At 52.6% G+C, this 19,465-nt stretch overlaps 1 protein-coding gene across 1 annotated transcript; it reads right to left on the bottom strand.

Annotated features, from left to right (window-relative positions):
* Positions 1-1,001: 1,001 nt before the first annotated feature.
* On the bottom strand, positions 1,002-19,411 carry LOC109887070 (DNA repair protein complementing XP-G cells homolog). Its single transcript, XM_031820992.1, has 15 exons — positions 19,281-19,411; positions 19,071-19,176; positions 18,079-18,254; positions 17,692-17,807; positions 14,993-15,140; positions 13,390-13,533; positions 11,737-11,944; positions 10,272-11,542; positions 9,650-9,769; positions 5,275-5,488; positions 3,770-3,914; positions 3,214-3,414; positions 2,818-2,902; positions 1,416-2,047; positions 1,002-1,047 (listed from the first exon to the last, which is right to left on the bottom strand). Exons 2-15 carry the CDS (start codon positions 19,156-19,158, stop codon positions 1,002-1,004), a joined length of 3,594 nt encoding a protein of 1,197 aa, XP_031676852.1. The 5' UTR covers positions 19,159-19,176; positions 19,281-19,411.
* Positions 19,412-19,465: the final 54 nt, after the last annotated feature.

Below are 19,465 nucleotides of genomic sequence, written 5' to 3'. Positions count from 1 at the left end.
GAGAGAAGGCTAGGGGGAGGAAGACAGAGAGAAGGCTAGGGGGAAGGGCTAGAGAGAGAGAAGGCTGGGAGGAAGGGCTAGAGAGAGAGAAGGCTGGGAGGAAGGGCTAGAGAGAGAGAAGGCTGGGAGGAAGGGCTAGAGAGAGAGAAGGCTGGGAGGAAGGGCTAGAGAGAGAGAAGGCTGGGAGGAAGGGCTAGAGAGAGAGAAGGCTGGGAGGAAGGGCTAGAGAGAGAGAAGGCTGGGAGGAAGGGCTAGAGAGAGAGAAGGCTGGGAGGAAGGGCTAGAAGGAAGGGCTGCTGCATCGTTCTCTACCTGCTGCTCCCTACCTGCTGCATCCTACCTGCTGGTCTCTACATGCTGCTCCCTACCTGCTTCATCCTACCTGCTGCATCCTACCTGCTGTTCTCTACCTGCTGTTCTCTACCTGCTGCTCCCTACCTGCTGCGCCCTACCTGCTGCATCCTACCTGCTGTTCTCTACCTGCTGCATCCTACCTGCTGTTCTCTACCTGCTGCATCCTACCTGCTGTTCTCTACCTGCTGCATCCTACCTGCTGTTCTCTACCTGCTGCTCCCTACCTGTTGTTCTCTACCTGCTGTTCTCTACCTGCTGCATCCTACCTGCTGTTCTCTACCTGCTGCATCCTACCTGCTGTTCCCTACCTGATGCATCCTACCTGCTGTTCTCTACCTGCTGTTCTCTACCTGCTGCTCCCTACCTGCTGATCTCTACCTGCTGCTCCCTACCTGCTGTTCTCTACCTGCTGCTCCCTACCTGCTGCATTCTACCTGCTGCTCCCTACCTGCTGTTCTCTACCTGCTGTTCTCTACCTGCTGCTCCCTACCTGCTGTTCTCTACCTGCTGCATCCTACCTGCTGCATTCTACCTGCTGCATCCTACCTGCTGCATCCTACCTGCTGCATTCTACCTGCTGCATCCTACCTGCTGCATCCTACCTGCTGCATTCTACCTGCTACTCCCTACCTGCTGTTCTCTTCCTGTTAAAGAACGATGCTGTCTCTCTGAGGCATCCCTTCCTGCTGCCTTCTAGGTGTTAAAGAACGATGTAAACAAATAACAAGACTGCCTTTGTCATACAAAAACATTTAAATTTTTCCAAATATTCATCACAAACATAGAAAATACACCAACAAACAGCCAGAGACGCCTCGTTGAAATGATCAAACATCATCCCTCATCATTCTAAACATCATTCAGAAAACGCATCACAGTGTTTTCGGCGCCTGTTTATTGGTCACATATATCCCTCTGATGACATCATCACCAAGAGACGGTCGAGAGTTTAAAGTTGATAGTTCTCACAGTGTCTTCCTTCCTCTGCCTCTCCCCCCGCCTCTCTTTCCCCCCCTCCCGCCTCTCTTTCCCCCCCCCCGCCTCTCTTTCCCCCCCTCCCACCTCTCTTACCCCCCCTCCCACCTCTCGGTTGGCCCCTAAACACTGACTGGGCCGTTACCATGGCGACCCCGCTGTCACCGTCACTGTCGTCCCCGGAACTGCTGCTGTCATTCTGCTCCGTCCTATTAGGGAGGAGTTTAGGTTGAGGTACTCCATTATTAGGAGGAGGAAGCACTTCTTTCCTCTGCTGGCTGGCTCCTCCCACAGCCAGGTTGGCCCCTCCCATATTCTGACTAACCACTCCTACTTTCTCTCTTTCTTGGCTGGCCACTCCCACATCATGGTTGGCTCTTCCCACATCCTCTTGAGCAGGCTTACTGACCTCTACCCCCAGGAACCCCCCTGTCCCCTCCACCTCTCCCTTCCTCTGCTTTGGCTCTGACCCCTTCCCTCTTTTAGCCTTGGATGGAGAGCCAGTCCCCTCTTCTTCCTCTTCCCTCCCTCCGTCCTCCCTCTCTTCCCTCCCTCCGTCCTCCCTCTCCTCCCTCCCTCCGTCCTCCCTCTCCTCCCTCCCTCCGTCCTCCCTCTCTTTCCTCTTTATACAGGTGACAGCCCGGCGGAGGCGCTGGCTCTTGATGGCCTGTCTCTCCTGCTGCTCCAGACGGAAGAACGAGTCGATACGCAGCTGGGTCTACAGGGAGGGAGGAGGGGAGAGGAGGGAGGGGGGGGGGGGGAGGAGGGGAGAGAAGGGGGGAGAGAAGCACGGAGGGGGGGAGAGAGGAGGGGAGAGAAGGAGGGGGGGAGGAAGGAGGAGAGAGGGGAGGGAGGAGGGAAGAGGATGGAGGAGAGAAGGAGGGAGGGGGAGAGAAGGACGGAGGGGATGGAGAGAAGGGTGGAGGAGGGGAGAGGAACGGAGGTATTCAGGACAGAGGCAAATTGAGACAAATTCACTATTATACCCAAGTCATTCTCAATCTCTACTTGCAATAATTACTACCAACCATTGATCCAGACTAATACCCATTGATCCAGACTAATACCCATTGATCCAGACTAATAACTATTGATCCAGACTAATACCTGTTGATCCAGACTAATACCTATTGATCCAGACTAATACCTATTGATCCAGACTAATACCTAATACCTGTTGATCCAGACTAATACTTATTGATCCAGACTAATACCTGTTGATCCAGACTAATACCTATTGATCCAGACTAATACCTGTTGATCCAGACTAATACTTATTGATCCAGACTAATACCTATTGATCCAGACTAATACCTAATACCTGTTGATCCAGACGAATACTTATTGATCCAGACTAATACCTGTTGATCCAGACTAATACTTATTGATCCAGACTAATACCTATTGATCCAGACTAATACCTAATACCCGTTGATCCAGACGAATACTTATTGATCCAGACTAATACCTATTGATCCAGACTAATACCTGTTGTGTGTTGAGCTGTTTGATAACAGGATGTAGAGTCTCTTCTGTCTTCCTGCTGTTCCAACCAAAACGACTCTCACAGAACGTAGGCTGAGGGTTGAGGAAAACTGGTCCCAAAGACGACACAGAACATCTCCCCCCCCACACACACACACACACAGAGACACACACACACACAGAGACACACACACAGAGACACACACACAGAGACACACACACACAGACACACACACACACACACAGAGACACACACACACAGAGACACACACAGAGACACACAGAGACACACACACACACAGAGACACACACAGAGACACACACAGAGACACACACAGAGACACACACAGAGACACACAGAGACACACAGAGACACACACACACTCTCCTAGAGGATATTCCTTGAGGAGGTCGAGGTGTGGGCGGCCCCAGCTAAAGGAGCTTTCTGATAGGTCGACGCTGGGCTGCAGGTAGGCAGTCGCCACAGCAGGGTTGGGGAAGCCCGGCCGCAGCTGAAGCCCTCTCAGTTTCCTCTTGACCTTGGAGTCACGGGGGTCAGAGGTCAGACGTTGCTGCTGCTGGGCCAAGGACCACCACTCACTGGAAGGGTAAACGGAGACAGAAAGCACAGACAGACCGAGTCAAGCAAAACAGCTGTGTCTCTGTGATCTCTGAGGGAATTGAACCCACAACCATAGCTAAAGTCACACTGGCCAACTGAGTCACACAGGACCACTCATTCACTATTCATCACCACACAATACCCTGAACCCACCCAGAACACTAGACACCAACCCCCCCACCAGACCACTAGACACCAACCCCCCCCCCAGACCACTAGAAAACAACCCCCCCCCCCCCCCCCCACCAGACACAAACCCCCCACCAGACCACCAGACACCAACCCCCCCACCAGACACCCCCCCCCCTCCCCCAGTCACCCCCCGGTCCTGACCTGAACATGCTGACTGGTTCCGTGCCAGGTCCAGGGAACTCGTTGAGTATCTCCATGCCCGTCACATAGCCCACCCCCGGGACTCCCTCCGTATAGTCACTACCCAGCAGGTAGGCCAGGTTAATCAGCTTGGTACGGTCCACGCCTGGGGAGGGACGAGGGTTAGGGTTAGAGAGAGTAGTCTAGTGGTGTGGGTGGGGGGGTGGTTGGTGTCTAGTGGTTTGGGTGGGTGGGGGGGGTGGTTGGTGTCTTGTGGTTTGGGTGGGTGGGGGGGTTGGCGTCTAGTGGTTTGGGTGGGTGGGGGGGTTGGTGTCTAGTGGTCTGGGTGGGTGGGGGGGTTGGTGTCTAGTGGTCTGGTGGGGGGGGTTGGTGTCTAGTGGTTTGGGTGGGGGGCTTGGTGTCTAGTGGTTTGGGTGGGGGGTGGGTTGGTGTCTAGTGGTCTGGTGGGGGGGGGGTGGTGTCTAGTGGTTTGGGTGGTGGGCTTGGTGTCTAGTGGTTTGGGGGGGGGGGGGGGGGGGTGTTTAGTGGTTTGGGTGGGGGGGTTGGTGTCTAGTGGTTTGGGGGGCTTGGCGTCTAGTGGTTTGGGTGGGAGGGTTGGCGTCTAGTGGTTTGGGTGGGGGGGTTGGCGTCTAGTGGTTTGGGTGGGGGGGTTGGCGTCTAGTGGTTTGGGTGGGGGGGTTGGCGTCTAGTGGTTTGGGTGGGACATCTTGGCCATGTTCTGTTATAATCTCCACCCGGCACAGCCAGAAGAGGACTGGCCACCCCACATAGCCTGGTTCCTCTCTAGGTTTCTTCCTAGGTATTGGCCTTTCTAGGGAGTTTTTCCTAGCCACCGTGCTTCTACACCTGCATTGCTTGCTGTTTGGGGTTTTAGGCTGGGTTTCTGTACAGCACTTTGAGATATCAGCTGATGTACGAAGGGCTATATAAATAAATTTGATTTGATTTGGGGGGGTTGGCGTCTAGTGGTTTGGGTGGGGGGGTTGGCGTCTAGTGGTTTGGGTGGGGGGGTTGGCATCTAGTGGTTTGGGTGGGGGGGGTTGGCGTCTAGTGGTTTGGGTGGGGGGGTTGGCGTCTAGTGGTTTGGGTGGGGGGGTTGGCGTCTAGTGGTTTGGGTGGGGGGGTTGGCATCTAGTGGTTTGGGTGGGGGGGGTTGGCGTCTAGTGGTTTGGGTGGGGGGGTTGGCGTCTAGTGGTTTGGGTGGGGGGGTTGGCGTCTAGTGGTTTGGGTGGGGGGGTTGGCGTCTAGTGGTTTGGGTGGGGGGGTTGGCGTCTAGTGGTTTGGGTGGGGGGGGTTGGCGTCTAGTGGTTTGGGTGGGGGGGTAGGTAGTGTTCTGACCAGTTGGTTCTGTAGGTCTATGTACCTAGTTGGTTCTGTAGGTCTATGTACTGCTAGGGTTCTACGTACCCAGTTGGTTCTGTAGGTCTACGTACTGCTAGGGTTCTCTGTAGGTCTACGTACTGCTAGGGTTCTACGTACCCAGTTGGTTCTGTAGGTCTACGTACCCAGTTGGTTCTGTAGGTCTACGTACTGGTAGTATTCTAGGTATTTGTTCTGGCTGAAGAAGTTCTTGTAGACGTGTCGTCCTCCGAACAGCCATACGTCGCTGTCATCGGTGATTGTTCCGTGGGTCTGGTCGGTCCGGTCCAGGGCTGCACACTGGGCCTCGGCCTCACCGGGAGCCACCAGGAAGGGTACGCCAAACAACCTCAGCAGCTCCTGACGGACAAGACACACGGAACATTAGACCCGGTAAGGGATCGTCATCGACGACGACATGGGGGGGGGGGGGGCTTTCTATGGAAAATAGAGTTGTATTAAACACAGAGCCCAGAGTTGATTATTAATCCTTTTATAACATGGCTATAATTGAACACATTTGCAGCTAAACATGTGTTCAACATTCACTGAAGTCGTTAGCATGTTTACTAGATAGCTACAGTAGTTTCCGTGGTAATAGTTTAGCTAACCAAACTATCAGTCCAAGCTAGTTTAGCTAACCAAACTATCTGTCCTAGCTTGTTTGGCTAACCAAACTATCAGTCCTAGCTTGTTTGGCTAACCAAACAAACTATCAGTCCTAGCTTGTTTGGCTAACCAAACAAACTATCAGTCCTAGCTTGTTTGGCTAACCAAACAAACTATCAGTCCTAGCTTGTTTGGCTAACCAAACAAACTATCAGTCCTAGCTTGTTTGGCTAACCAAACAAACTATCAGTCCTAGCTTGTTTGGCTAACCAAACAAACTATCAGTCCTAGCTTGTTTGGCTAACCAAACTATCAGTCCTTGCTTGTTTAGCTAACCAAACTATCAGTCCTAGCTTGTTTAGCTAACGAAACTCGCAGCCCTAGCTAGTTTAGTTAACCAAACTATCAGTCCTAGTTTGTTTAGCTAACCAAACTATCAGTCCTAGTTTGTTTAGCTAACCAAACTATCAGTCCTAGCTTGTTTAGCTAACCCAAACTATCAGTCCTAGCATGTTTAGCTAACCAAACTAGCAGCCCTAGCTTGTTTAGCTAACCCAAACTATCAGTTCTAGCTTGTTTAGCTAACCAAACTAGCAGCCCTAGTTTGTTTAGCTAACCAAACTCAGTCCTAGCTTGTTTAGCTAACCCAAACTATCAGTCCTAGCATGTTTAGCTAACCAAACTAGCAGCCCTAGCTTGTTTAGCTAACCCAAACTATCAGTTCTAGCTTGTTTAGCTAACCAAACTAGCAGTTCTAGCTAGTTTAGTTAACCAAACTATCAGTCCTAGCTAGTTTAGTTAACCAAACTATCAGTCCTAGTTTGTTTAGCTAACCAAACTATCAGTTCTAGCTAGTTTAGCTAACCAAACTAGCCGCCCTAGCTAGTTTAGCTAACCAAACTATCAGTCCTATAGCTTGCTATTATGAAAATCTAGTTCAACAACGCCAATAAATGTTTTCAAATTGACTTTTGCTTTCAAAAGCAGCTGAAAACATCGAACATGTAAGAATGAACTGTAGCCTCTGAATTCTACCGTCACATGGAAATAATGCCCTTTCAAGCCAATCAGAAACATGTATTCAACAATGCCCTGCTATAGACAGATATAAACTCAGCAGTAGAATATGGACCATTATAAGCACTGAAATAGACCCAGGGTTTTTCCTGGATAAAAAAGGGGCTTAGGCGGTGACCGTGGCGTGGAGGTGGGGTCAGAGGAAGGGTCAGGGGAAGGGTCTGGGTCAGGGGAAGGGTCTGGGTCAGGGTCAGCGGAAGAGTCAGGGCAGGGTCTGGGTCAGAGGAAGAGTCAGGGGAAGGGTCTGGGTCAGAGGAAGGGTCAGGGGAAGGGTCTGGGTCAGCGGAAGGGTCAGGGGAAGGGTCTGGGTCAGGGGAAGGGTCAGCGGAAGAGTCAGGGCAGGGTCTGGGTCAGAGGAAGGGTCAGGGGAAGGGTCTGGGTCAGCGGAAGAGTCAGGGCAGGGTCTGGGTCAGAGGAAGGGTCAGGGGAAGGGTCTAGGTCAGGGGAAGCGTCAGGGGAAGGGTCTGGGTCAGGGGAAGAGTCAGGGGAAGGGTCTGGGTCAGGGAAAGAGTTAGGGGCAGGGGAAGAGTCCGGGGAAGAGTCAGGGGCAGGGGAAAAGTCCGGGGGAAGAGTCCGGGGAAGAGTCAGGGGCAGGGGAAGAGTCGGGGGCAGGGGAAGAGTCGGGGGCAGGGGAAGGGTCAGGGGAAGAGTCGGGGGCAGGGGAAGCGTCAGGGGCAGGGGAAGAGTCCGGGGAAGAGTCAGGGGCATGGGGAAGAGTCAGGGGCAGGGGAAGGGTCCGGGGGCAGAGTCAGGGTCCGGGGAAGAGTCAGGGGAAGAGTCAGGGGCAGGGGAAGAGTCAGGGGCAGGGGAAGAGTCAGGGGCAGGGGAAGAGTCAGGGGCAGTGTCAGCGGCAGGGGAAGAGTCAGGGGAAGAGTCAGGGGCAGGGGAAGAGTCAGGGGCAGGGGAAGAGTTAGGGGCAGGGGAAGCGTCCGGGGAAGTGTCAGGGGCAGGGGAAGAGTCTGGGGAAGAGTCAGGGGCAGGGGAAGAGTCAGGGGCAGGGGAAGCGTCTGGGGAAGAGTCAGGGGCAGGGGAAGAGTCTGGGGAAGAGTCAGGGGCAGGGGAAGAGTCTGGGGAAGAGTCAGGGGCAGGGGAAGAGTCTGGGGAAGAGTCAGGGGCAGGGGAAGAGTCTGGGGAAGAGTCAGGGGCAGGGGAAGAGTCTGGGGAAGAGTCAGGGGCAGGGGAAGCGTTTGGGGAAGAGTCAGGGGCAGGGGAAGAGTTTGGGGAAGATTCAGGGGCAGGGGAAGAGTCTGGGGAAGAGTCTGGGGAAGAGTCAGAGTCTGGGGAAGCGTCTGGGGAAGAGTTAGGGGCAGGGGAAGAGTCTGGGAAAGAGTCAGGGGCAGGGTCTGGGGAAGAGTCAGGGGCAGGGGAAGAGTCTGGGGAAGAGTTAGGGGCAGGGGAAGGGTCTGGGGAAGAGTCAGGGGCAGGGGAAGGGTCTGGGGAAGAGTCAGGGGCAGGGGAAGGGTCTGGGGAAGAGTCAGGGGCAGGGGAAGAGTCTGGGGAAGAGTCAGGGGCAGGGGAAGAGTCTGGGGAAGTGTCAGGGGCAGGGGAAGAGTCTGGGGAAGAGTCAGGGGCAGGGGAAGAGTCTGGGGAAGAGTCAGGGGCAGGGGAAGAGTCTGGGGAAGAGTCAGGGGCAGGGGAAGAGTCTGGGGCAGGGGAAGAGTCTGGGGAAGAGTCAGGGGCAGAGTCTGGGGAAGAGTCAGGGGCAGGGGAAGAGTCTGGGGAAGAGTCAGGGGCAGGGGAAGAGTCTGGGGAAGTGTCAGGGGCAGGGGAAGAGTCTGGGGAAGAGTCAGGGGCAGGGGAAGAGTCTGGGGAAGAGTCAGGGGCAGGGGAAGAGTCTGGGGAAGAGTCAGGGGCAGGGGAAGAGTCTGGGGCAGGGGAAGAGTCTGGGGAAGAGTCAGGGGCAGAGTCTGGGGAAGAGTCAGGGGCAGGGGAAGAGTCTGGGGAAGAGTCAGGGGCAGGGGAAGGGTCTGGGGAAGGGTCAGGGGCAGGGGAAGAGTCTGGGGAAGAGTCGGGGGCAGGGGAAGGGTCTGGGGAAGAGTCGGGGGCAGGGGAAGAGTCCGGGGAAGAGTCAGGGGCAGGGGAAGAGTCCGGGGAAGAGTCAGGGGCAGGGGAAGATTCAGGGGAAGTGTCAGGGGCAGGGGAAGAGTCAGGGGCAGGGGAAGTGTCAGGGTCAGGGGAAGCGTCCGGGGAAGAGTCAGGGTCAGGGGAAGCGTCCGGGGAAGAGTCAGGGTCAGGGGCAGGGTAAGGGTCAGAGTCGGTAAGGGTCTGGGGTCTGGGTCAGGGTCAGAGTCAGGGGCAGAGGAAGAGTCAGGGGCAGAGGAAGAGTCAGGGTCAGAGTCAGGGGCAGTGGAAGACTCAGGGGCAGAGGAAGACTCAGGGGCAGAGGAAGAGTCAGGGGAAGAGTCAGGGGCAGGGGAAGCGTCCGGGGAAGAGTCAGGGTCAGGGGCAGGGTCAGGGTCTGGGGTCAGGGTAAGGGTCAGAGTCGGTAAGGGTCTGGGGCAGAGGAAGAGTCAGGGTCAGCCACATCCATCAGATAGTGTTTAACACACCCACTATGAACCCTGTTGGAGCAGGACGGGAAAACTAAATATGTGTGTTGACTGTGTCCTTTATCAGACTGACTAAATGTGTGTGTTGACTGTCTCCTTTATCAGACTGACTAAATGTGTGTTGACTGTCTCCTTTATCAGACTGACTAAATGTGTGTTGACTGTATCCTTTATCAGACTGACTAAATGTGTGTGTTGACTGTCTCCTTTATCAGACTGACTAAATGTGTGTATTGACTGTCTCCTTTATCAGACTGACTAAATGTGTGTTGACCGTCTCCCCTACCTGGCTCTCCAGACACATCTGTCCGGTAACCGTGGCAGCGATGCGTTCCTGTTGCTGCTTCTGTTCCCTCAGCCTGGACTGCTGCTCTCCAAGACTGCTCTCTAGCGCCACCAGCTCATCCTGGTAGACAACACAGGTACTGCATCAGCCCAGTTCCACTACTGTACACAGTAACAGCTCCTCCTACAGGACAACACAGGTACCGCATCAACCCAGTTCCACTACTGTACACAGTAACAGCTCCCCCTACAGGACAACACAGGTACTACATCCTCAAATCTCTACTGTACAAACAGCTCCTCCTACAGGACCACAGGTACTACATCCTCAAATCTCTACTGTACAAACAGCTCCTCCTACAGGACAACACAGGTACTACATCCTCAAATCTCTACTGTACAAACAGCTCCCCCTACAGGACAACCCAGGTACAGCATCCTCAAATCTCTACTGTACAAACAGCTCCTCCTACATGACAACACAGGTACTGCACCCTCAAATCTCTACTGAACAAACAGCTCCAACAACACACAGAGAAAGACATTTTCCTGTCTATTTCCTGGTCATCTCCATCCCCATGCTCTGTCTTTTCACCACTACATGTAAGCAGTACTTATCTTACCACGTTGATGTCTTCCCACTCGTTGAGTAGAGGAAAAGACGCTGGGGCAGGAGGAGCTGGGCTGGGCTCTGTGGGAGGCTGGGGCTCCTCCTCCTCCCTCTCTTCCAAAGGGATAGCTCTGCTACTTAAAGCCTCTTCCTCTTCCTCCTTCTTGGCCACGTCTTCTTGTGCCTTAGCTGGAGTACCGCCCACAACCTCTATCAGCGAATCATCTGTCTCCTCCTCCTTTAGCTCCTCCCCCTCAGACACATCAACGAAGCTCTCTGAATCACTGTCCTCACTGTGCTCCTTGCCGTCCTCCATCTTCAGAATCTGTCCATTCCTCTCCTCCCCGGTGTTCTGTCCATTCCTCTCCTCCCCGGTGTTCTGTCCATTCCTCTCCTCCTGCGATGGAGGTAAAGGCCCAGTCACTAGGCTGCTCCTCCCAGTCTCCTCCTCTCTGTTTAGACCAAGGCCTGATGGGGGAATAACACAGAGAGCCTGACCCAAACTGTCCCCCTGACCCACTGCAGAGCGGAAAGCTCTGTTCCTGTTGTCGATGGCTTGCTCTAACTCCTCTCTGTTCCTCCTCAGAATCTCCTCCTCGCTGCTCCTCCTGGTGACGGTTTCCTCCTCCATGCTGAGGAGCACCCTGTCCGCAGGAGGAATGGGGAGGCGAAGGGGGAGGGGCGACTGTTGCTCATCCCCCTTCTCCACCCCAAGCATGTCCTCATTGGTCAGAGTTGTCCTCAGGGGAGTGTCCTTCCCTTCAGTCTCCTCCTCTGAGCTGCTGATGACGAACAGTCGGTTCGCAGGACGCAGAGGACTGGGAGGGTGGGGCTTAACAGGAGAACTGCCAATCATGGTGGCGTATGGGGACAGGCCTACGTCCAACTCTTCTCCCGTGGCTCGCTGAATGGCCAGGAGGGTACGAGGAGACACACTGCCACCCCCCTCCTCCTCCTCCTCAGCCCTACTCCCTCCCCTACCCCAGGAGCTATCCTCCTCCTCCTCGTCTGAGAAGCTGCTATCCATGGCAGCCTGGATGGCCTTCAGTGTCCGGGGGGAGATGGGTGCTGTATCCCCCAGGATCGGGTTCGGGTCCTGGGGATGTTTAGACGATGATGAGGGGCCCTCCTCCAGGCTCTCCTCCTCTGAGATGGGTCTCCAAAGGGGCTCAGGTCTCTCCCCTCCCCCCGTCCTAACCCTCCCTGACAGGGGACCACCCAACCAGGGAGAGGCCGCAGGCTGGATGTCTGGCACCCTCTCACTGTTGTCGGTCTTCTTCGGACCTGAGGAACACACACACACAGACACAGACACACACACAGGCACACACACACACACAGGCACAAACACACAGACAGACAAGACAGACAAGACAGACAGGCAGACAGACAGGCAGACAGACACGAGGGGATGAGTTTGAACAGGTCTAATGCGGAGATTCGCTCAATTTGATCGCTGACCCACTTCGACCTCTAACCTTTGATGAGGATGTAGTGGGTGGAGTCTTCTGAGAGGAGGCGTCGTGTCTCCACACTGTGCCCCTCCCCCTGGTTGTATAGCTCCACCCCCGGGGCGTTCCCAGCACTACGGTTGGACATCTCTCTCTCCACCCCCTCCAGACGCACGTTCAGCTTGTTCCTCTGCAGCAGCCCTGCTAGCTGGTACTGGGAGAAGTCCCCTGACCGCTGGGAGAGGGGGGGACTGGGTTAGGGTGCATGACACACACACAGAGAGAGTGTTACCTCAGGAGGTGTGTGTTACCTCAGGAGGTGTGTGGTACCTCAGGAGGTGTGTGGTACCTCAGGAGGTGTGGGGTACCTCAGGAGGTGTGGGGTACATGGTGTGTGGTACATGGTGTGTGGTACCTCAGGAGGTATGTGGTACCTCAGGAGGTGTGGGGTACATGGTGTGTGGTACCTCAGGAGGTGTGTGGTACCTCAGGAGGTGTGTGGTACCTCAGGAGGTGTGTGGTACCTCAGGAGGTGTGTGGTACATGGTGTGTGGTACCTCAGGAGGTGTGTGGTACCTCAGGGGGGGTGTGGTACATGGTGTGTGGTACCTCAGGGGGTGTGTGGTACCTCAGGGGGGGGGGGGTACATGGTGTGTGGTACCTCAGGAGGTATGTGGTACCTCAGGAGGTGTGTGGTACATGGTGTGTGGTACCTCAGGAGGTGTGTGGTACCTCGGGGGGGGGGGGTACATGGTGTGTGGTACCTTAGGGGGTGTGTGGTACCTCAGGAGGTGTGTGGTACCTCAGAAGGTGTGTGGTACATGGTGTGTGTGGTATCTCAGGAGGTTTGTGGTACCTCAGGAGGTGTGTGGTACCTCAGGAGGTGTGGGGTACCTCAGGAGGTGTGGGGTACCTCAGGAGGTGTGGGGTACCTCAGGAGGTGTGTGGTACATGGTGTGTGGTACCTCAGGAGGTGTGTGGTACCTCAGGAGGTGTGTGGTACCTCAGGAGGTGTGTGGTACCTCAGGAGGTGTGTGGTACATGGTGTGTGGTACCTCAGGAGGTGTGTGGTACCTCAGGGGGGGGGGGGGTGGTACATGGTGTGTGGTACCTCAGGGGGTGTGTGGTACCTCAGGAGGTGTGTGGTACCTCAGGATGTGTGTGGTACATGGTGTGTGGTACATGGTGTGTGGTACCTCAGGAGGTGTGTGGTACCTCAGTGGGGTGTGTGGTACATGGTGTGTGGTACCTCAGGGGGTGTGTGGTACCTCAGGAGGCGTGTGGTACCTCAGGAGGTGTGTGGTACCTCAGGAGGTGTGTGGTACCTCAGGAGGTGTGTGGTACATGGTGTGTGGTACCGCATGGGGTGTGTGGTACATGGTGTGTGGTACCTCAGGAGGTGTCTGGTACCTCAGGGGGTGTGTGGTACCTCAGGGGGTGTGTGGTACCTCAGGGGGTGTGTGGTACCTCAGGAGGTGTGTGGTACCTCAGGAGGTGTGTGGTACCTCCGTGTGTGTGGGGTACATGGTGTGTGGTACCTCAGGGTGTGTGTGTGTGTGGTACCTCAGGGGGTGTGTGTGTGTGGTACCTCAGGGGGTGTGTGTGTGGTACCTCAGGGGGTGTGTGTGTGGTACCTCAGGGGGTGTGTGTGTGGTACCTCAGGGGGTGTGTGTGTGGTACCTCAGGAGGTGTGTGGTACATGGTGCGTCGTCTCTTGCTGAATTCCTTCATGTCTTTAAGGATCTCATGTTTCACCTCAGGAGGCATGGCAGAAAACTCCTCAGAGTTTATGTCCACAGAGTTAGAGTCTTCATAGAAATCCCCCTGACAGACAGACAGACAGGCAGACAGACAGACAGACAGACAGACAGACAGACAGACAGGCAGGCAGAGACAGATACAGACAGACACAGACAGACAGACAGACAGACAGACAGACAGACAGACAGACAGACAGACAGACAGGCAGACAGACAGACAGGCAGGCAGGCAGACAGATACAGACACAGACAGGCAGACAGGCAGAGGCAGAGACAGATACAGACAGACGCACAGGCAGACAGACAGACAGGCAGACAGACAGACAGACAGGCAGACAGACAGACAAGCAGAGGCAGAGACAGATACAGACAGACAGACAGACAGGCAGAGGCAGAGGCAGAGACAGGCAGGCAGACAGACAGGCAGAGGCAGAGGCAGAGGCAGAGACAGAGACAGACAGACAGACAGACAGACAGACAGACAGACAGACAGACAGACAGACAGACAGACAGACAGACAGACAGACAGACAGACAGGCAGAGGCAGAGACAGAGACAGACAGACAGACAGACAGAGGCAGAGGCAGGCAGGCAGGCAGACAGACAGGCAGAGGCAGAGACAGAGACAGATACAGACAGACAGACAGACAGACAGACAGACAGACAGGCAGAGACAGGCAGGCAGACAGACAGGCAGAGGCAGAGACAGATACAGACAGACAGACAGACAGACAGACAGACAGACAGACAGACAGACAGACAGGCAGACAGGCAGACAGACAGACAGACAGGCAGAGGCAGAGACAGATACAGACAGACAGACAGACAGAGGCAGAGGCAGAGACAGGCAGGCAGGCAGACAGACAGGCAGAGGCAGAGACAGAGACAGATACAGACAGACAGACAGACAGACAGACAGACAGACAGACAGGCAGAGGCAGAGACAGGCAGGCAGACAGACAGGCAGAGGCAGAGACAGATACAGACAGACAGACAGACAGACAGACAGACAGACAGACAGGCAGACAGGCAGACAGGCAGACAGGCAGACAGGCAGACAGACAGGCAGAGGCAGAGACAGATACAGACAGACAGACAGACAGACAGGCAGAGGCAGAGACAGGCAGGCAGGCAAAGGCAGAGGCAGAGACAGATACAGACAGACAGACAGACAGACAGACAGACAGACAGACAGACAGACAGACAGACAGACAGGCAGACAGACAGACAGACAGACAGACAGACAGACAGACAGACAGACAGACAGACAGACAGACAGACAGGCAGAGGCAGAGACAGAGACAGAGACACAGACAGACAGACAGACAGACAGACAGACAGACAGACAGACAGACAGACAGACAGACAGACAGACAGACAGACAGACAGACAGACAGACAGGTGTCACACGGTAGCAAAACTTAATGAAACAAAAAGGAATCCAGTGTTCTTATTGGACAAGACCATAAAGCACCACCCTCTCTGTTTTCTCCTCCGTCACATGACGTGGGTGTTGACCTCACCTGGTAGATGTGACGGCTGTCCTCCTCCTCCTGCTCCTCCTCCTCTGAGCTGCTCCTCTCTCTCTCCTCCTCCTGGGCTGGCAGGGCAGGCAGCATGAACATGTCCTCCTCTCTCCTCACAGCAGACAGGCTGGGCAGATGATCCTGACTGGAGGAGACACACAACACAGACCAGACCTTCTATGGTTACAGACCTATACACAGACCAGACCTCTATGGTTACAGACCTATACACAGACCAGACCTTCTATGGTTACAGACCTATATACAGACCAGACCTCTTTGGTTACAGACCTATACACAGACCAGACCTCTATGGTTACAGGCCTATACACAGACCAGACCTCTATGGTTACAGACCAGATCTCTATGGTTACAGACCAGATCTCTATGGTTACAGACCTATACACAGACCAGACCTCTATGGTTACAGACCAGATCTCTATGGTTACAGACCTATACACAGACCAGACCTCTATGGTTACAGACCTATACACAGACCAGACCTCTTTGGTTACAGACCAGACCTCTTTGGTTACAGACCAGACCTCTTTGGTTACAGACCAGACCTCTTTGGTTACAGACCAGACCTCTTTGGTTACAGACCTATACACAGACCAGACCTCTTTGGTTACAGACCTATACACAGACCAGACCTCTATGGTTACAGACCAGATCTCTATGGTTACAGACCTATACACAGACCAGACCTCTTTGGTTACAGACCTATATACAGACCAGACCTCTATGGTTACAGACCAGACCTCTTTGGTTACAGACCAGACCTCTTTGGTTACAGACCAGACCTCTTTGGTTACAGACCTATATACAGACCAGACATCTATGGTTACAGGCCTATACACAGACCAGACCTCTATGGTTACAGGCCTATATACAGACCAGACCTTCTATGGTTACAGACGTATACACAGACCAGATCTCTTTGGTTACAGACCAGACCTCTATGGTTACAGACCAGACCTCTTTGGTTACAGACCTATACACAGACCAGACCTCTATGGTTACAGACCAGACCTCTATGGTTACAGACCAGACCTCTATGGTTACAGGCCTATATACAGACCATACCTCTTTGGTTACAGGCCTATACACAGACCAGACCTCTATGGTTACAGGCCTATATACAGACCAGACCTTCTATGGTTACAGACCTATACACAGACCAGATCTCTTTGGTTACAGACCAGACCTCTATGGTTACAGGCCTATACACAGACCAGACCTCTATGGTTACAGACCTATACACAGACCAGACCTCTATGGTTACAGACCTATACACAGACCAGATCTCTATGGTTACAGACCTATATACAGACCAGACCTCTATGGTTACAGGCCTATACACAGACCAGACCTCTATGGTTACAGACCTACATACAGACCAGACCTCTATGGTTACAGACCTATACACAGACCAGATCTCTATGGTTACAGGCCTATACACAGACCAGACCTCTATGGTTACAGGCCTATATACAGACCAGACCTCTATGGTTACAGACCTATATACAGACCAGACCTCTATGGTTACAGACCTATACACAGACCAGACCTCTATGGTTACAGACCAGACCTCTTTGGTTACAGACCTATATACAGACCAGACCTCTATGGTTACAGACCTATACACAGACCAGACCTCTATGGTTACAGACCAGACCTCTATGGTTACAGACCTATATACAGACCAGACCTCTTTGGTTACAGACCAGACCTCTTTGGTTACAGACCAGACCTCTTTGGTTACAGACCTATATACAGACCAGACATCTATGGTTACAGACCTATATATAGACCAGACCTCTATGGTTACAGACCTATACACAGACCATACCTCTTTGGTTACAGGCCTATACACAGACCAGACCTCTATGGTTACAGACCTATACACAGACCAGACATCTATGGTTACAGACCTATATATAGACCAGACCTCTATGGTTACAGACCAGACCTCTATGGTTACAGGCCTATACACAGACCAGACCTCTATGGTTACAGACCTATACACAGACCAGACCTCTATGGTTACAGACCAGACCTCTTTGGTTACAGGCCTATATACAGACCAAACCTCTATGGTTACAGACCTATACACAGACCAGATCTCTATGGTTACAGGCCTATACACAGACCAGACCTCTATGGTTACAGGCCTATACACAGACCAGACCTCTATGGTTACAGACCTATACACAGACCAGACCTCTATGGTTACAGACCTATACACAGACCAGACCTCTATGGTTACAGACCTATACACAGACCAGATCTCTATGGTTACAGACCAGACCTCTTTGGTTACAGGCCTATATACAGACCAGACCTCTATGGTTACAGACCTATACACAGACCAGATCTCTATGGTTACACACCAGACCTCTATGGTTACAGACCAGACCTCTATGGTTACAGACCAGACCTCTATGGTTACAGGCCTATATACAGACCAGATCTCTATGGTTACACACCAGACCTCTATAAACGTGGAATGGTCCGTGTTCATCCATCACGATCTTAGTGCTTGTAGATCTGTTATGAAGCTCTGAGAGGGCTTTGCCTTTCATTTAGGTCATGGCCTTCCTCCTCTCCCTTCCTCTCCTCCTCTCGCTTCCTCCTCTCGCTTCCTCCTCTCCCTTCCTCCTCTCCTCTCCCTTCCTCTCCTCTCCTCACCTCACCTCCTCTCTCCCAGAGCAGCTTTGATGGCTTGTCTCTTCAGGAAGGTCTTGAGGAGTTTGTCATTGGTCTGTTTGGACTCCATAGTCTTCTCCTCCTTTCTCTGTCTTCTGATGGCCTGGAGGAAAGCACAGGGTTAACACACACACACACACACACACACACAGACAACATGAACACACACAGACAACATGAACACACACACACACACAGACAGACAACATGAAAACACACACACACAGACATAAACACACACACACACACAGACAACATGAACACACACACACACACACACAGACAACATGAACACACACACACACACACACACACACACACACACACAGACAGACAACATGAAAACACACACACACAGACATAAACACACACACCAGGGTCTGTTTCTTGATCAGAGGAGCGTCTCCATCGAACACGAAGACAGGTCTGATGCGGAAAAAGAGCAATTTACAGAGACGATGGAACAGGGTGAGGAGGTGGGCGTTCTGAACACTGTTACCCTCCCTGTCTCTCACACCCTTCACTGCCTGGTTCAACCAGATACTGATGTCTGGGAGAGGGACAGGTCAAGGATCTCTACAGACACAGGCAGACAACTAGCTAACTTTACATAATGTTTACATACTCATCTCATACGTATATACTGAACAGCTATACCATCTACTGCATCTTGCCATCTTGATGTAATGCATGTATCACTAGTCACTTTAAACAATGCCACTTTATATAATGTTTACATACCCTACATTACTCATCTCATATGTATATACTGTACTCGATACCATCTACTGTATCTTGCCTATGCCGCTCTGTACCATCACTCATTCATATATCTTTATGTACATATTCTTTATCCCTTTACACCTGTGTGTATAAGGTAGTAGTTGTGGAATTGTTAGTTAGATTACTTGTTGGTTATTACTGCATGGTCGGAACTAGAAGCACAAGCATTTCACTACACTCGCATTAACATCTGCTAAACATGTGACCAATTTTTTAAATTATTTTTATTTCACCTTTATTTAACCAGGTAGGCTAGTTGAGAACACCTTTATTTAACCAGGTAGGCTAGTTGAGAACAAGTTCTCATTTACAACTGCGACCTGGCCAAGATAAAGCATAGCAGTGTGAACAGACAACAACACAGAGTTACACATGGAGTCATTTGGTTTACTGCACAATACACTAGACACTAACTCTATGTAAGATGCAGACACATGTTATGACTGGGATGTGCAGTAGGTATGGGTGGGAGATTGAGGGGAAGAAGTAGGGAACCCTACTTTAAAAAAGTCAAGAACAAGGAGAGAGAAAGAGTTTAAGAGAGCGATAGGTGGAGGGCTCCTTGTGGTGTCCGGAAGGATACCGACAGCCAGGATCTTGCCCTCGAGCGTCTCGGGGTTGATGGGCTTCCCGGTGGTCTCAAGCAACTTCCACAGCCCGTGTACCCCCATTGCTCTCCGAGTGACAGCCTAGACAACATCAAGACCAAAATAAGACTATAGCAAATCACCCATATCGTAGAAGCTATTTGAAAAGCTCGATTCAAATACACACACGTGGATATCAAACTCACCTGTACTAGAGGACAATAGTTTAACCAGAATTGATTATCTTCGGTAAATTTTTTAAAAGTTGTCTTCTGTGGGTGTAACAATATTTTATTTCCTACGGTGGAACACAGTAGTGCGGATAATAGTTCCGGTTATTATTATTATTCCGCGGTGTGGTAATTTTGTAACGCTGTCGTCTCAACTTCCG

Source organism: Oncorhynchus kisutch, unplaced genomic scaffold, assembly GCF_002021735.2.
Source record: "Oncorhynchus kisutch isolate 150728-3 unplaced genomic scaffold, Okis_V2 scaffold3811, whole genome shotgun sequence".
NCBI classification, from domain to species: Eukaryota; Metazoa; Chordata; class Actinopteri; order Salmoniformes; family Salmonidae; genus Oncorhynchus; species Oncorhynchus kisutch.
Note: the sequence above shows the minus strand (reverse complement) of the source record. Positions and strands in the feature narration are given on the sequence as shown.